The sequence below is a fragment of the Rhinopithecus roxellana genome, chromosome 4 (assembly GCF_007565055.1).
Source record: "Rhinopithecus roxellana isolate Shanxi Qingling chromosome 4, ASM756505v1, whole genome shotgun sequence".
NCBI classification, from domain to species: domain Eukaryota; kingdom Metazoa; phylum Chordata; class Mammalia; order Primates; family Cercopithecidae; genus Rhinopithecus; species Rhinopithecus roxellana.
In genome coordinates, this window is record NC_044552.1 from 67,450,809 (window position 1) to 67,465,444 (window position 14,636).

The 14,636-nt window shown below is 39.4% G+C and overlaps 2 protein-coding genes across 2 annotated transcripts in view; one reads left to right on the top strand and one right to left on the bottom strand.

Moving 5' to 3' along the window:
• The window catches only part of TFB1M (transcription factor B1, mitochondrial), a 55,428-nt gene that overhangs the window by 5,419 nt on the left and 35,373 nt on the right, over positions 1–14,636 (bottom strand). The gene's annotated exons all lie outside the window — the stretch shown is intronic.
• CLDN20 (claudin 20) lies at positions 930–12,493 on the top strand. The gene is made up of 2 exons (XM_010357551.1): positions 930–1,201; positions 11,571–12,493. Exon 2 carries the CDS (start codon positions 11,669–11,671, stop codon positions 12,326–12,328), a length of 660 nt encoding a protein of 219 aa, XP_010355853.1. The 5' UTR covers positions 930–1,201; positions 11,571–11,668; the 3' UTR covers positions 12,329–12,493.

Here is a 14,636-nt window from a genome sequence, read left to right on the forward strand (position 1 = left end):
GAGGACCTCTCCCGTACCACCCCTTCCTCTCCCTTTCCCCCAAAGGCACCTTTCAGAATTACTCTGAATGATGGAGCCCATTTTTTCTAGAACTATAGGAAAACTGCTTGGTAACTATGGTAACGAATACAAAAATGCTTTTTACTTGTAACTGAATGCTTATTTAAAATTACAACTATTATTTTTTCTTCCTTGAGTTTTAAGTCTGTTAATGGGTTTGATTACAAAAAAGAAATCAGTACAAAGGCATTAGAAGTACTTAAAATATTCTAGTTCAATGCTGCCAGCCCTTTTCCAAACTCAGTCTATCAGTATACCAAAATGACCTACTAAAATTTCAAATGAAAGGATTTAAAATGAATTTAAATATTTGCCTTTCTAACCCTATACGTCAACACTGTAGCAAGCTAAGACTGTTTCTCAGTGTTAGCAGCTTTAGCCATAACAGGCCCAAAGCAGATGTCCTAGTTTCCAGGCCAGGGTGTCTAGGACGTGACGGGTTATCAGCTCAGAGCAGCACTTGGAACTCACAAGGGACCTGGGCTAAGGAGATATTAAACCTTAAATCTTAGATATTAGATATTACAACTGAGAACTGTAATCAACATGATATACAGATGACACTGAAGAATGTACAACTCAGTTCCTGATGATTATCATGTGCCCAAAAGCTAAGTCACGACCACATGCACAGATGCAGAAACAATACTGGCCACTGTCCACGAAAGGGTCTTCATTCAACACTCTCATGGTGTTCAAGACGGTTAGAGGACAAGATAGCGGAGAGGAAAAATGATGAGGAAGTTATTCTGTAATTAGCCAAGACACAGCCATAACTTAAGACAACAGAAGGGCTAGTGAAAAAAAAGAAAAAAAGACCACAGGGAACAATCAATAAGACTTTAAAGAACAACATATAAGAAGGATTGAAAGTCCAAAGTGGGATGATCACGGGCAGACCTGGGTAGTTGGGAACAGGAAGCGTTTGGCATCTTGCAGGCTATAGGCACCACAAGATGGAGCACAGGAGGACAGGGGCTTGGGAGAGTCACGTCAGTGTTGGGTAAAACAGAGCAAGATGAGTGCCTCTGGATGCTTGGTTTCCCCACCTCCAGGGTCTGCTTGCTCTTCAAGTACCTCCCCCAAGCTAATGACAGTTCACTTTAGGACATCACAGGTCTCAAGGTTACAAGTTTCCCAGGTAAGGAGAATCCCAGGTAGAGGCAGCAAGTCACTGATGCCTATGATATGATAATTATGCATGTCATAGAAAAAGAAAATACTGACAAATGTGAATGTAGATCAAATTTCCTAGAATTGGTTGACTCTACCTGTGATCCATGTCCCAAAGCCAATTTAAGGAAAGAATTTCCACTGTAAAACCTTAAAGCTGACAGCATTCTAAGTATTTCAAACCAACTGGTTCAATAAAGATAACTACACAGTCAGTACCTATCCTAAAGTTTACAATTTGCGTTATTGTAACAATATTTATTTCTGCAGAAGTTCTGTCCTCACCCTTTTTTCTTCCTACAGATCTTTGTTTTTTTCTCTTTCTTCTTGAGATCATAAAAAAAGAACAGATTTTAAACAGTCACACACTGTTTCCTCTCAGAGCAGATGTGGTAGGAAGAATTGAGGCCAAGAGAGTGACAGGGAATGCAGATCACAATGAGAAATAAGACTAAGAAATGTGGTGAGGGGGATGAAGAGTTTTTTTTACTGTGTAAATTATGTAAATGGACATATGTATGTATGTAAATTATACCTATTAGTAATAACAACAACAAGATGAGTCAGTGTCTCTTGGTTCTAACAGATTAAACAATTTCAGGGAGATGCACATGTATCCTCAAGAAAGCGCAAAATGGAACAAGAATTGACAATTGTTGTATAAAGATTTTCTGTTATATGTAATCTGGAGTTCCCAGATGATCAGAGGGAAAAGACCTTCCTAAAACCAGGCCTTTTCCACAAGCCATGACCTTGGTGTCTGTGAAGCAGCCGCATCTGGAGGTGCCCTGTGTTTCTGTCCCGGGCTGTGCTCCCACTTGGTTTGTGGATGTGGCAGGAGTTGCCTGAGGCAGCTTCGAGGCTGCCCAGCCCGGCCATGGGTGTGGCAGCACATTGGCAACTGCCAGGGTCTGGACCCTAGCGCTGCAGGTCCTGAGCAACTCCAGTCCCTCAGAGCGAAGCCAGGACCTCAGAGAGGCTTGCAATCTAAACAAACTCAGATGGTACTTGGTAAAGCTATTAATATTATTAAAAGACAGAAATAAAACATGCATACAGATCTAGTAATTCATAATAAACCATAATTGTCAAACGGACTAGACATCACACTGAAGATGCTTGGTCAGTACATTTGTATATTCATAGCTGATACTGTTAATTTCCTAAGGCTGGGCCAGGAGAAAAACATCATTTTAGGATTAGGTCAAATCACTTTAAATCTGTGGGGCTGGAACAGGTAACTATTTTATCTTACTCTGAACTGTCATTATTTTCAAGGTTGAATGGAAAGCAAACAAGAAAAAACATTTGTACTAGTCAGGGTTCTCTAGAGGGATGGAACTAATGGAATTACATATAAAGAAGACTTTATTAAGTATTAACTCACTCGATCACAAGGTCCCACAATAGGCCATCTATAGGCTGAGAAGCAAGGAGAACCAGTCCGAGTTCCAAAACTGAAGAACTTGGAGTCCGATGTTTGAGGGCAGGAAGCGTCCAGTACAGGAGAAAGACGTGGGCTGGGAGACTAAGCCAGAGTCTCTTTTCACATTCTTCTGCCCGCTTATATTCTAGCCGAACTGGCAGCTGATTAGATGGTGCCCACCCAGACTGAGGGTGGGTCTGCCTTCCCCAGCCCACTGACTCAAATGTGGATCTCCTTTGGCAGCATCCTCACAGACACACCTAAGATCAATACTTTGTATCCCTCAATCCAATCAAGCTGACACTCCGTATTAACCATCACAACGTTGTTTTTTAAATTCAGAACCCTGATTTCTCATTAGAATTAAGTCGACAGCATTTGTGAAACACAAGGATGGGGCTCCATCCCAGAAAAATAAGAGCCACTGGGTTCGGCCTGAGCCTCTCGGGGCTTTTCCAAAGCCCTTGTGTGGGCAGAAGTGAGAATCACAGGTTTGGGGAACAATCCCAGTTGCTTGGGAAAGTATCACACAGTCAACTCAAATCCTGGAGGCTAGAAGTGCAGCTAGAGCCCTGTGATACCGCCAAAGCCAGCCTGAGTCCCTGCTGGGTACAGCTCACCAGGGAGGATGAAAAGCCAGACACAAACTTCCCCAGTCTCGCTCACAGTTAAGAATGACCAAATGAGCCAGTTCTGGAAACTGAGACATTAAAGCAAAGTCTGGGGTGGGGGTGGGAGAGGGGAAGAGAACTCTAGAATACTTTGCTGCCTTTTTTTTTCTTTTTCTTTTTTTTTTGAGATGGAGTCTCACTCTATTGTCCAGGCTGGAGTGCAGTGGCGTGATCTTGGCTCACTGCAACCTCCACCTCCTCCCGAGTAGCCGGGAGTACAGGCGGGTGGCACTACGCCCGGCCAAGTTTTGTATTTTTAGTAGAGATGGGATTCACCATGTTGGCCAGGCTGGTCTCAAACTTCTGGCCTCAAGTGATCCACCTGCCTTGGCCTCTCAGTGTTGGGATTATGAGCGTGAGCCACCACGCCTGGCCGTAGAATACAGTGCTTCTTGATGAAAGGGTCAGCTGAGGCAGCCATCTCATAGCTGTTGAAGTAAAAATATAGAGACAAATCTCCAAATTCAATGTTTTATTTGGGAAGCAAGAATTGTAATTCAGGGCCTACACACAGACCAGGTGGTCTTTGGAGTGTCCAAAGAACAAAGGGAAGGCTGAGAGTTTTATTAGAGAAATGTTATGTGTTGTTTTGAAAGAAAGCTCATTGGCACTAGAGAAGCTTTTGGGTATTGGGGCAAGCTCTGATTGGTGAGTGACGACAGCAGGTAAAACCAGTCTTAGAGTCACAGTAGGTGGTCCCAGCAGCTACGGTAAAACTGGTCTTGGTGTTACAGCAGGCTGTTTCAGCAGCTGGGCTGATAGAAAGTATAAATTTTGGAGCAGGTGCTATGGTGCTATGTGCCCTGAGTGCTTTTTTCTCCTGGCCCCTTGACTCTGATTTAGTTGGGTAAGACAAGAATGACCTAATTTGTATCATCAACTTTCACACAGTCAAGAAAAGTTCAGTTTGAAGGAACAGAAAAACAGAATGAGCTGGAATCCTTAAGAAGAGTTTTAAACTGCAGAACTAACCTTGAACAGTATTGACTTCCAAACAATGAGTCCTTATAGTTTAGTCTACTGTTAGATTTGTCTGGAATTTGTCCACTGAAACATCTGAAACCAATACAAGCCTAAAGCCCCTTCTATAAATTTGTTTTCAAAATGTAGACAGGAAATTTTGGGTTATTTTTACAGACTGAAGATGCCCTTGACTACATTATATATATATTTAATTATATTTGCAGAATTTATGAACACCCTTTATCTTGAATTCATTTCCTATGCAATCTCTCTACTCATCTAGTTAGTTCTATTTAATTACTCCCATTACCACAGCCTTCCAGAGTCCAACTGTCTCCAATTTTGATCTCTTTAAATCCTCCACACCATAGCCAAGTGCTCTGTAAACCACAAATTCCACCACGAAAAAACACTCTGATGGTTCACACTGCCTCTACTGGTGGCCTTCAAACTCTTTCTTGAAGAAAATGTCAGCCACCAAAGTGTTTCCCCTCAACCCCGATCCCCAGGCTTCTTTGATTAGGGTAGAGGTCTCTCTCACAAGCCTGTTACTGGGATCCAGTGATGAGACGATGGAGTGCAATGCTTTATAAACTGTTAAGCTCTACAGGAAGATGTGGTATTGTTATTTCCAAAATACTCAGTTGAATTACTGATTCTTTCAGAAAGACAATAAAAGCCTGCCTGAACATCCAGATTAACATCACTAAGCAACACCACACACTAAAAGAAGCTAAAGGAATTTCTGCTTGAAGATAAATGAAAACATTCTAAAGAAGAAAGATGGACCGCAATCACTCAACCCACAGCAGACTTTGCAGGAACTGAGAAGTAAATGCTGGTATGTAAAGCTACAGAGATTTCTGGGTTAATTTGTTTCCACAGCTTATAAACTACCATAGAGAGGTAGGACTTGCAAATACATTCTTTTCTAATTAGAGGTGGGGAAGTGCTATGTAGTATGTCAGGGGTTCAGAAATCGCTGTTTTGGGCCTCAACCCCATTCCTGCAATTTACTCATTTTACAACCTTAGTCAAAAGTTACTTCTCTGCAGCTTAATTTTCTTTTCCTTTTTTTTTTTTTTTTTCTTGAGACAGAGTCTCGCTCTATTACCCAGGTTGGAGTGCTATGACATGACTTGGCTCACTGCAACTTCCATCTGCTGGGTTCAAGCAATTCTCTTGCTTCAGCCTCCCGAATAGCTGGGGCTACTGGCGTGTGCCACCATGCCTGGCTAATTTTTGTATTTTTAGCAGAGACAAGGTTTCACCATGTTGGCCAGGCTGTTCTTGAATTCCTGACCTCAGGTGATCCGCCTGCCTCAGCCTCCCAAAGTGTTGGGATTACAGGCATGAGCCACCGCGCCCGGCCAGTTTTCTTATCTATAAAATTCCTCTTATCTCATAGGTTTGTTTTGAGAATTAAGTATTATAGCACATTAAGCAGTACCTGGCATATGGAAAGCAGGTTATAAATGGTAGATATTATTATTAGCAAGATGACAAACTAGAGTTCCAAAATTACTTAAAATTCTAGTCCTGTTTAGAAATATTTTTAAACATTCAAGTGCAATTTATAGTTTAACATTATATACTTAAAGTCAGTTTCTGAATTCATTCATTGAGCAAATATTTATTGTATCCCTACTATGTACCAGGCACTGCTCCCGGCACAGGGGAATCAGCGATGAACAAAACAGAGAGAGGTCCCCGCCCTGTAGGGCTGACCTTCTACCTCAGAGGTCTTGTGCTACAGTGGAAGCAGAAGAGGGGCTCAGAGGTGGAAGGTTCTTGTTCTAGTCTGAATTCAGAAACAAAACAACTTGTTGACTGAAGGGATGTTGGATATGGAATCAGGGATGACTTTTAAGATCTCAGGCTGGCCAAATGGAAAGAAGGATTTGCCATTAATGAACACGGGAAAACCATGGGGAGAACAGTTTGGGGATGGTCAGGAGTTCAGTCTTGTGCCACGACAGGTCGGAGTTATCCATCAGTGGCGCCAAGTCAGCAGACAGAAATACAACTTGGGAGTTCAGGGGAGAGGGCCGGGCAAGAGATTTAAGCTGAGGGGTCATAAGACTCATCTAGAAGAGTCTCTAGACTTAAAAGATTAATATTCCTTTAATGTCCACATCAGAAGTAGATAGGAATGTTGATAAAACTACATTTCTGTTTACACTTCTACTTTCCTAGCTCCTTTTTTATATAAGAAATTCTTTCTTCATTAAAGGTCTATAGCTAAAGAGAGTTGCTTCCATTTCAGTTTTTCTTTCTAAAGCAGGCAATTAATATTTTATAGGATTATTGTTTGCATCAAGGCAAAAAAATAATCAAAATGTTTTGAGAATAGAAATTTACATTAAATCATGTTTAACCCATTTACCCTTCAGCGAGCTTCCTTATGCTAGAGGTTAGAGTGGGGAGCAGCTGGGTCCCTCCACCTGCTGTCAGTCAGCCTCACAAAGCTTATGTCTACACTAACAACCACAGTGACTAGCACAACAAGCCAGGATGCTGGAGGGCCCTGGTGAGGTTTCTTCTGATGCAGCACTAATGACACTGCTGTGACTACTAGTGTCTGCAATTCAACTCAACTTCTTCCAGTATTTATTTATGCACTGAATTGTTTGTATTTCCCATGAAATAAAATAAAAGAACAAAGCCAGTACACATAAAGCTTATAACGACTTAGAGAGGTAAGACTTAACATGTAATCAACACTATGACTAAAAAGCAAACCCACAGATGTTAGATTTAGAAAAGAGGAAAACAGTATCTTGCTAAATGTCAAACTTAGGATTAAAACAAACAAAAACAAAAAATCCAGATAACTGAAACACGTGTTTGTTTATTTACTACTTTTAAACAAATGATTAAAGTCTAACATGGTTGTAAACAGTTGTTAAATTTAAAAATCCAATAATCAAATTATCTTCTTTCTGTATAATGGCTATGAATTTATAGCTTGTAGAATAAAACTTACTGAGGAAGAAAAAAATGAGAACCCAAAAGGATGGCAGTGAAATCCACGTGTACCATTATTCATGGGCTACAACCTCAGTATCTGATCACAGTCTTATCTGCTGTGTCTCCTCACATCATTTTGGGTAATTTATTCATAAAATTTCCTGAATCTCTATAGTTATACTCCACAGATCTTTCTAAGTGGAAGGAATAACAAGAAAACTCAGGGCACCATACACACACAAATACCGGTAGGGTCAGTGATCAGATTCTAGTCAAAAGTTGTTGCTGGGTTTTCTTTTATTGAAAAAAAATACATATTTTAAAAAACTTTCTTCTGAATGATTATTTCTGAAAGTTAACGATTTTGTGAATTCAGGTTCCAGACAAGTCAAGAATACCAGGGAAAAAAGGGAGTCTCAACTCTCATTTGTAAAGCATGACACAGTTAAAAATATTTCAGACCACATTCTTGAATGGAGGACATAAAGTAATACATTATATCTTTCAACATAGAGAAAATTTCAAAAATAAATTATAACTATGTGACTAAAACATAGTATTAAAAGAAAAGAAGGCCTTTTTGTGAGTACCCAAATAATTCCTCCTCTGTACAGTGACACAAAAGCATTTTTAGCTTTCAGGTTTCAACAAATCCTGCTGTAACAACACCACCCTCCCTTCCCCGCCTCTCCTTTCTTAATTCTCCCACATCTCAAAAAATGAGATGGAGAACCTGGTATTTATCTTCTAACACCATCAGCAGTTTTTACTTCTCAGATTTCTATGTTGTCCTTTATTTGCTTTTTTCAAGTTAACTTATTGGAGCTTTATAAACATATCCAGAATTTCTGAAATAAGCCTCACGTATATGGTTTTTCTTCAACATAACTAACTGAGGTTAATTTGAAGACAACTGACTGAAGGAGTTAAGACAGTGAAGGCTACGGACGAAAGGTATGGTAAATAAAACATGTCTTAAGGCTTAGAGATCTAAGAATAGGTATTTCAGTATTATTTAGTTTGAATTATAAGTTGTAAATCTGCTTTTAAATATTATTTTTGATATAAATAATTCTTGTCTGGAAAGCTGACTACATTTTAGTGAAATCTACAACAGACTTTCTATTGGCAAAGAGTTCAAAAACTGAACGTGCTTGGTTCTGTTCTGTGTGCACTGTGTTTTGGGACCATGAGAGAGTTTTCACTATAGATCATGTAAGTTTTTACATGCGACCCCTCCCCTCTGCTTCTGCTTGCCTTCACAGTATTTCTCTACCACCACCACAGCCACTGGAACAAAGTGTGTCTTTATTCTCTACGAGATAGAAATTTTGAGAGACCAGGCCGCAAATGGTATTATGCTTATGGCTGGAGGGTAAACTGCAATATAGCCAAAATACCAGTATATTTGTATGAGGAGAAAGTGACCTTTATTTGGAGAACAAATTCTTTCTGCATAAGTTCTCTATGAAGAAAAAAAGCATTTGAATCTAATATTCAATAGTAAGCAAGCACTATGCTAATTAAATGCAATGTCATATTGTTTACACTGATTTTGGCTGTCTGTAATTGATCACTGCCAGTACTTGTTAATTATGATGAACAAACTGTCTTCATGTCTGAAATATACTGAAAGTTATAAAATGTACTGGTTAATGGGAAGAAAAGGATTATAATTGGTAAGCTGAACATAGATTGACAACATACAAAGGTTATTCATTCAAAGTAGAAAGAAAGAGAGAGGGAGAGAGAACAGTGAGCAAGCAGATGCTGTTAGAAAATGTTACAGCAACCCCACACTTGAAGAATCCCTAAGGTGAAAATGGTCCGGAGGCAGTAATTTAGCAAGCTGGCTGGAGTCCGAAATGCTAAAACCTAAACTTGAAAACAGCTATTATAAAACTGTAAACATGTGCTTGATTTTTTTCTAGAAACTTTAACTTTGTTCTACTTTGGTCTAAGTTTGGAAAACAGAAAAGAAACTAACTGAATGATACCAGGCGAATCCTAAGCACACTGATGTTTACAGACAAGTCTGACTCTTAAGAACTTAAAATCCTAGGGAAATTCTTTTCTAAAATGGTAAGATTTACATTTTCAGATTATGTACAAAAACAGAACAGCACAATCCAGATAGTCTAGGATCTAACATCTTAGAGAATCAATGTTTGTAGCTATGCAAAGTTTGTACTTTAAATTTAAATAGGCAATGGATTAGTACTATTTCAAATATTTAACCAAAGCCAGGCATCAATCTCCTTGCTGAGTCATCTGAAGCTGAGCCATTTGCCCTATTAACTTCCTCTACAGTCCTTTTTTTTCCCTGGTGGGGAGGCGAGTGGGTGAAATAGACAGTTAACGGTGCTTTTTGCCTCCAGATGTAGTGTTTTCCCTGGTTCCCATGGGAAACACACAGGGGGAGATTTTAGCAGGAAGTGTTGCGGTAAATGGGGGAAATGATGCGGGATGATCCCGTGAGGTAGGAGGGGTGGACAGAGATCTGAACACTGCAGGTTGGCTGCTGAAGACTGTATAGCATGGGGTAATATCCTAGCTGAACATCCTGATCTGAAAAAACAAGGATGCTTGAGATTGTCTGTCTGAGGTTTCTTTCAGCTCTAAGATTCTATGAAAATAAATCAGCCCAAGGAAAGAAGAGAAAAAGGGAAAAGATCTAAATAATTTTAAACATCAAATGTCACAATACACAAGAAATACAAATACTAATAATGATGTCAATTTTAAACTACTGAGAACTTTCTGTGGCTTAAATATTGTTCAAAGCCCTTAAAATGTATTAACTTATTTAACCCTATGAAAGAAGTATTCCAATCCTTCCCATTTTCCAGAAGAGGATACTGAGGCACAGAGAGGTATAAAGCTAAGAACTGGCCCAGGTGTTTTTGACTCAAGAGCCTGTATTGCCTTTTGTGAAATACCTATGAATCACGATACAGCCACTTCATCCTATCAGTCAAAATTAATTCAGAACAACAAAGAAAGTCAGTACTGCAGTATTTCAGAAACCATTACATTTTTCTCAAAGAAGGCAGTAAGCAGTGCCAGATGGGCTAGATGGGGGAACAGGAATAGAAAGATGGAATCAGAAGTCTTTTTGTTTCTTAAAACACAGCCAAGCCACAAAGTAGGTGTAGTCTTTTCCTTGCTCTTAAAAATAAACAAAGAAAATAAAGGGTTAAATTATTTTGGGTATCCTTTCACATACAACTAATGGTGTGGTTGTTTCTGGTATGTATTTTTGAGATCTGCCATCACTACTTCTGAATTGTTTAGAATAGCCGGCTTCATTTTGGCCAGAAAATGATTCTAGTCCCAGTTAGAAAGGACTTCACGTTCTTACATACAAAAACAGTGGCTTAATTGTTTTGAGTACCAGGTTCCTGAAGTGAAACAAGTACTAACCTCAGTCAGGATTTTGTAAACAGGTATTAGCTAGAACTTAGGGATAACCATGCCAGAAACTTAGACTTCTTTCTGCTGCTTTCCTTCCTCCTCAAATGGTTCACTTGGGCTATGTGCCTGGCTCTGTGGGTGTGTCATAAAGATCTGTTTATGAAAGCCATTTCTTAAATACTTTTGTATTTATAAACCATCTTTAAAAGGTGGCCTTAATTTATTTTCTTATTACCTACTATTTTCATTAAAAATAAAATTATTTGAAAAACCTATAACGCTATTAAAATTCTTTATCAGGCCGAGACAGGCAGATCACGAGGTCAGGAGATCGAGACCATCCTGGCTAACACGGTGAAACCCCGTCTCTACTAAAAAATACAAAAAACTAGCCGGGCGAGGTGGCGGGCGCCTGTAGTCCCAGCTACTCGAGAGGCTGAGGCAGGAGAATGGCGTGAACCTGGGAGGCGAAGCTTGCAGTGAGCTGAGATCCGGCCACTGCACTCCAGCCTGGGTGACAGAGCGAGACTCCGTCTCAAAAAAAAAAAAAAAAAAAATTCTTTATCAGATACTATAGCTGGAATTTCAAATGTCTAAATCTCCTAACAAGGTACATATCCACTTTACAGTTTCAGCATATGTTGAGTTTTAAAAATAATTAAGTGGGCAACTGCTTTCTTTATGCCCTGTATCAACACCACCCATGCATATCACTCAGACCAGTCTTCAAGGCCCAGTGGGAGCTTTTCTCCTCCGGCCTACAGCATCCTCATCTGCTTGGGGGCTGGAGAAGAGGGGTACTCAGGTGTGTTCTTGGCTCCTACTCAAAAGGGAAGCCTTTTGTTTACTTACACTTTCTTTCCCTCAATCCTGGTTTTGTCTTCTTTCCTTAGGCTTTGTTATTTGGTTCTCCACTGCGCAGAAATAGATACGACAGCCAGCATTGTTAAGCATCAGGATGTTCTAAGAGGACAGACTTAACAGTAACATCATGGCCTCAGCAGGACTTCAGCTCCTTGCTTTCATCCTGGCCTTATCTGGGGTCTCTGGAGTGCTCACAGCCACCCTGCTGCCCAACTGGAAGGTGAATGTGGATGTGGGCTCCAACATCATAACAGCCATTGTGCAGCTGCACGGGCTCTGGATGGACTGTACGTGGTACAGCACTGGGATGTTCAGCTGTGCCCTGAAACACTCCATTCTGTCCCTCCCCATCCACGTGCAGGCTGCGAGAGCCACCATGGTCCTGGCGTGTATTCTGTCTGCTTTGGGGATCTGCACTTCCACAGTAGGAATGAAATGTACTCGCTTAGGAGGGGACAGAGAAACCAAGAGCCATGCTTCCTTTGCTGGAGGAGTCTGTTTCATGTCTGCAGGAATCTCTAGTTTAATCCCGACAGTGTGGTACACAAAGGAGATCATCGCAAACTTTCTGGATCTGACAGTTCCAGAAAGCAACAAACACGAACCTGGAGGAGCTATCTATATCGGATTCATTTCAGCAATGCTGTTGTTTATCTCTGGCATGATTTTCTGCACCTCTTGTATAAAAAGGAATCCAGAAGCTTGGCTCGACCCACCCACGCAGCAGCCTATCTCTAACACACAGCTCGAGAACAATTCCACACACAATCTGAAGGATTATGTGTAAATAACTGAGTGATACATATGAAATGGGATTTTTGGGTGCCAAATGGGACTTTTAGATTTTAAAAAATCAGGATTATGCTTAACTTTCCCTACAAAGAAAGTAGAATGTAAAATACTTTAACAACTACAAGGTAGTTTAAAATGCCAATAAAACTATCATACACAATTATATCTGTCTGAAGAGTTCTTTATTTTTTCCATTATTGTTTCCATGTTTTACTTAAAGATTTATAATTGAAAGAGGTTCTGATTACATTCATAAGGCAATTAATTGATAGCTCTTTTTCTTTTTTAAGATAATTTGCTGATACAGCTTTCGAACTGGATTTTATAAAAGAACTAAACTGCCAAGTATAAAAAGTACCTTGCCCTGGTGTGAACCAAGAACATTCTCCACTTTGCTATGTGGTTGGCAACAACATAGCAACTGGCTTCTGTTTTAAAGCTACAGTGTGTGAATGTACATTAGGAATACAAGAGCTGCCTATTCCATTCAGATGCTGCCAAAACCATCCATCCCAAGTCCCCACCTCCTGTGACCAGCCCGTTTCTTTTTCATTTTAGAAAACCATCTACATATATTTGTAAGAGCTGACAATATTATATGCAAACCAAGATTAGGCAGAACTGAAGACATTGGTAAATGCTACCACAGTAAAGCAAAGCCAAACCAAACTAAAATCTCTAGGACTCTTAAAGCATTAAGTACAAGCTAAGTGATAACAACAACAGTTTGCTTCAAAATGTTTAAGAACTCCCTTCTTCTGCTTCTAGCAAGAGTACTCTCCACAGGTTAAGTTCATTTATCCTATAACATTCTGGATTTACTACCATCCCACTTCCCCTCTCATTTACTAGTATTTGGATGATAAAAGTTACTTTTAAGTTGTCACTTTTTCTCTCAAATTTCATTCATGCTAACAAAAATGTTGTTTTCTTATAAATAAGCTGTTTCAATTAATGAATGTCAAGACATATTTTAAATAAAGAATGCTTTTAAAATATAAATTATGATATGTGATTCAAATATTTTAGCAAGAAAATAAAAACTGAGTTTTCAGTAGGTGCGAAGGAAACATTGCACACCATTGTTTCTAACAATTTATTTGTTAATGGAAGCTTAGTCATTGTCAATGATTCAATGGTAAAGGGGAAAAAAGACTATTTCTTTGTACATGAATAACTCAGGAAGTGGGAAGAACATCTTTTATGTAAGTAAATAACTTTCATTTGTGCATACAGAAGTAGACTAACATATCTTATGCCTATTTTACTGGGTGGACATTCTCTTCTGCAACACTGTCATTAGCTATTAATGAAATCGCTAAAACGAAAACGTATTATCACATATGGGAATTAGGAAGGGAATCATTTTGCAGAAGGTTAAATGATTGTTTAAAGTATGTACTCCTTTTGAGTGATCAAAATGTTATTTTATACACAAGTGTCATATTAAAAAGAATTCTGACACAAAGAAGGTTTTCATGCAAATTAATGTGATAGAACTGCTTTGACCCCATTAGTAGTTCTCTCACTTTGCTTAATGTGGCTGGGTTTATATAGTCTATGTAGCCTTTAGTCCTACAGTAAACTTCTCTTTGTATCTGCTATATCATTCTATATATACTTCAAAAAATAATTTTTATTTAGCTCTGGGATATTTTCTTTCTAAGTAGAAACAGGAATGTTTCAAACTCAGAAAATCAGACATTTTATACGAAATAATGGCCCAATGTATTGTTTGGAAGTGGCAATCATGCCATAAATGATGTGGAGTCTCTCCATTCCCACAGGAATTCCCATCCTGCTGCGTTCATTTCTCCACCTGCACTCCTCCCAGCCTCGCTCCCTTGCTACCAAAGCTCCTGCTCACCCTTCAGGATTCACAGGGGACCTCTCCTGTAAACTCAATCCTGACAGCCTAGAAGTTCAAACCCGCATCTGTGTTCTCAGAAAATGTTCTTTTTAACAAATTATGAATTTAATAAATTCTCTCATTTAATCCTTACAATAGCTCCCATGAGCATACCAAGACTTAAGTAATGTGTACTGTGTAAAAATGCTCTATTTAAGAAATTATGAAATTACAAGTTTACATGATTGCATCTCCAACTAGACTGGGAGGTGAGGTATCCTTTTTACCTCTGCATTCTCAGTGACATGTCATGGCAAGTGCTTCCTAACACATGCCAGTCCTGGTCTAAATCCTTTGTCTACTGGTTTAAACCTAACAACTCTACCAAGCAGGAACTATTCTCATGATCTTACAGGACACTGAGGGAGACAGAGATGATGTAAGTTCCCTAACT

Coding starts and splice junctions, on each gene's coding strand:
- CLDN20 (XM_010357551.1), top strand. CDS start 11,669: ATGGCCTCAGCAGGACTTCAGCTCCTTGCTTTCATCCTGGCCTTATCT.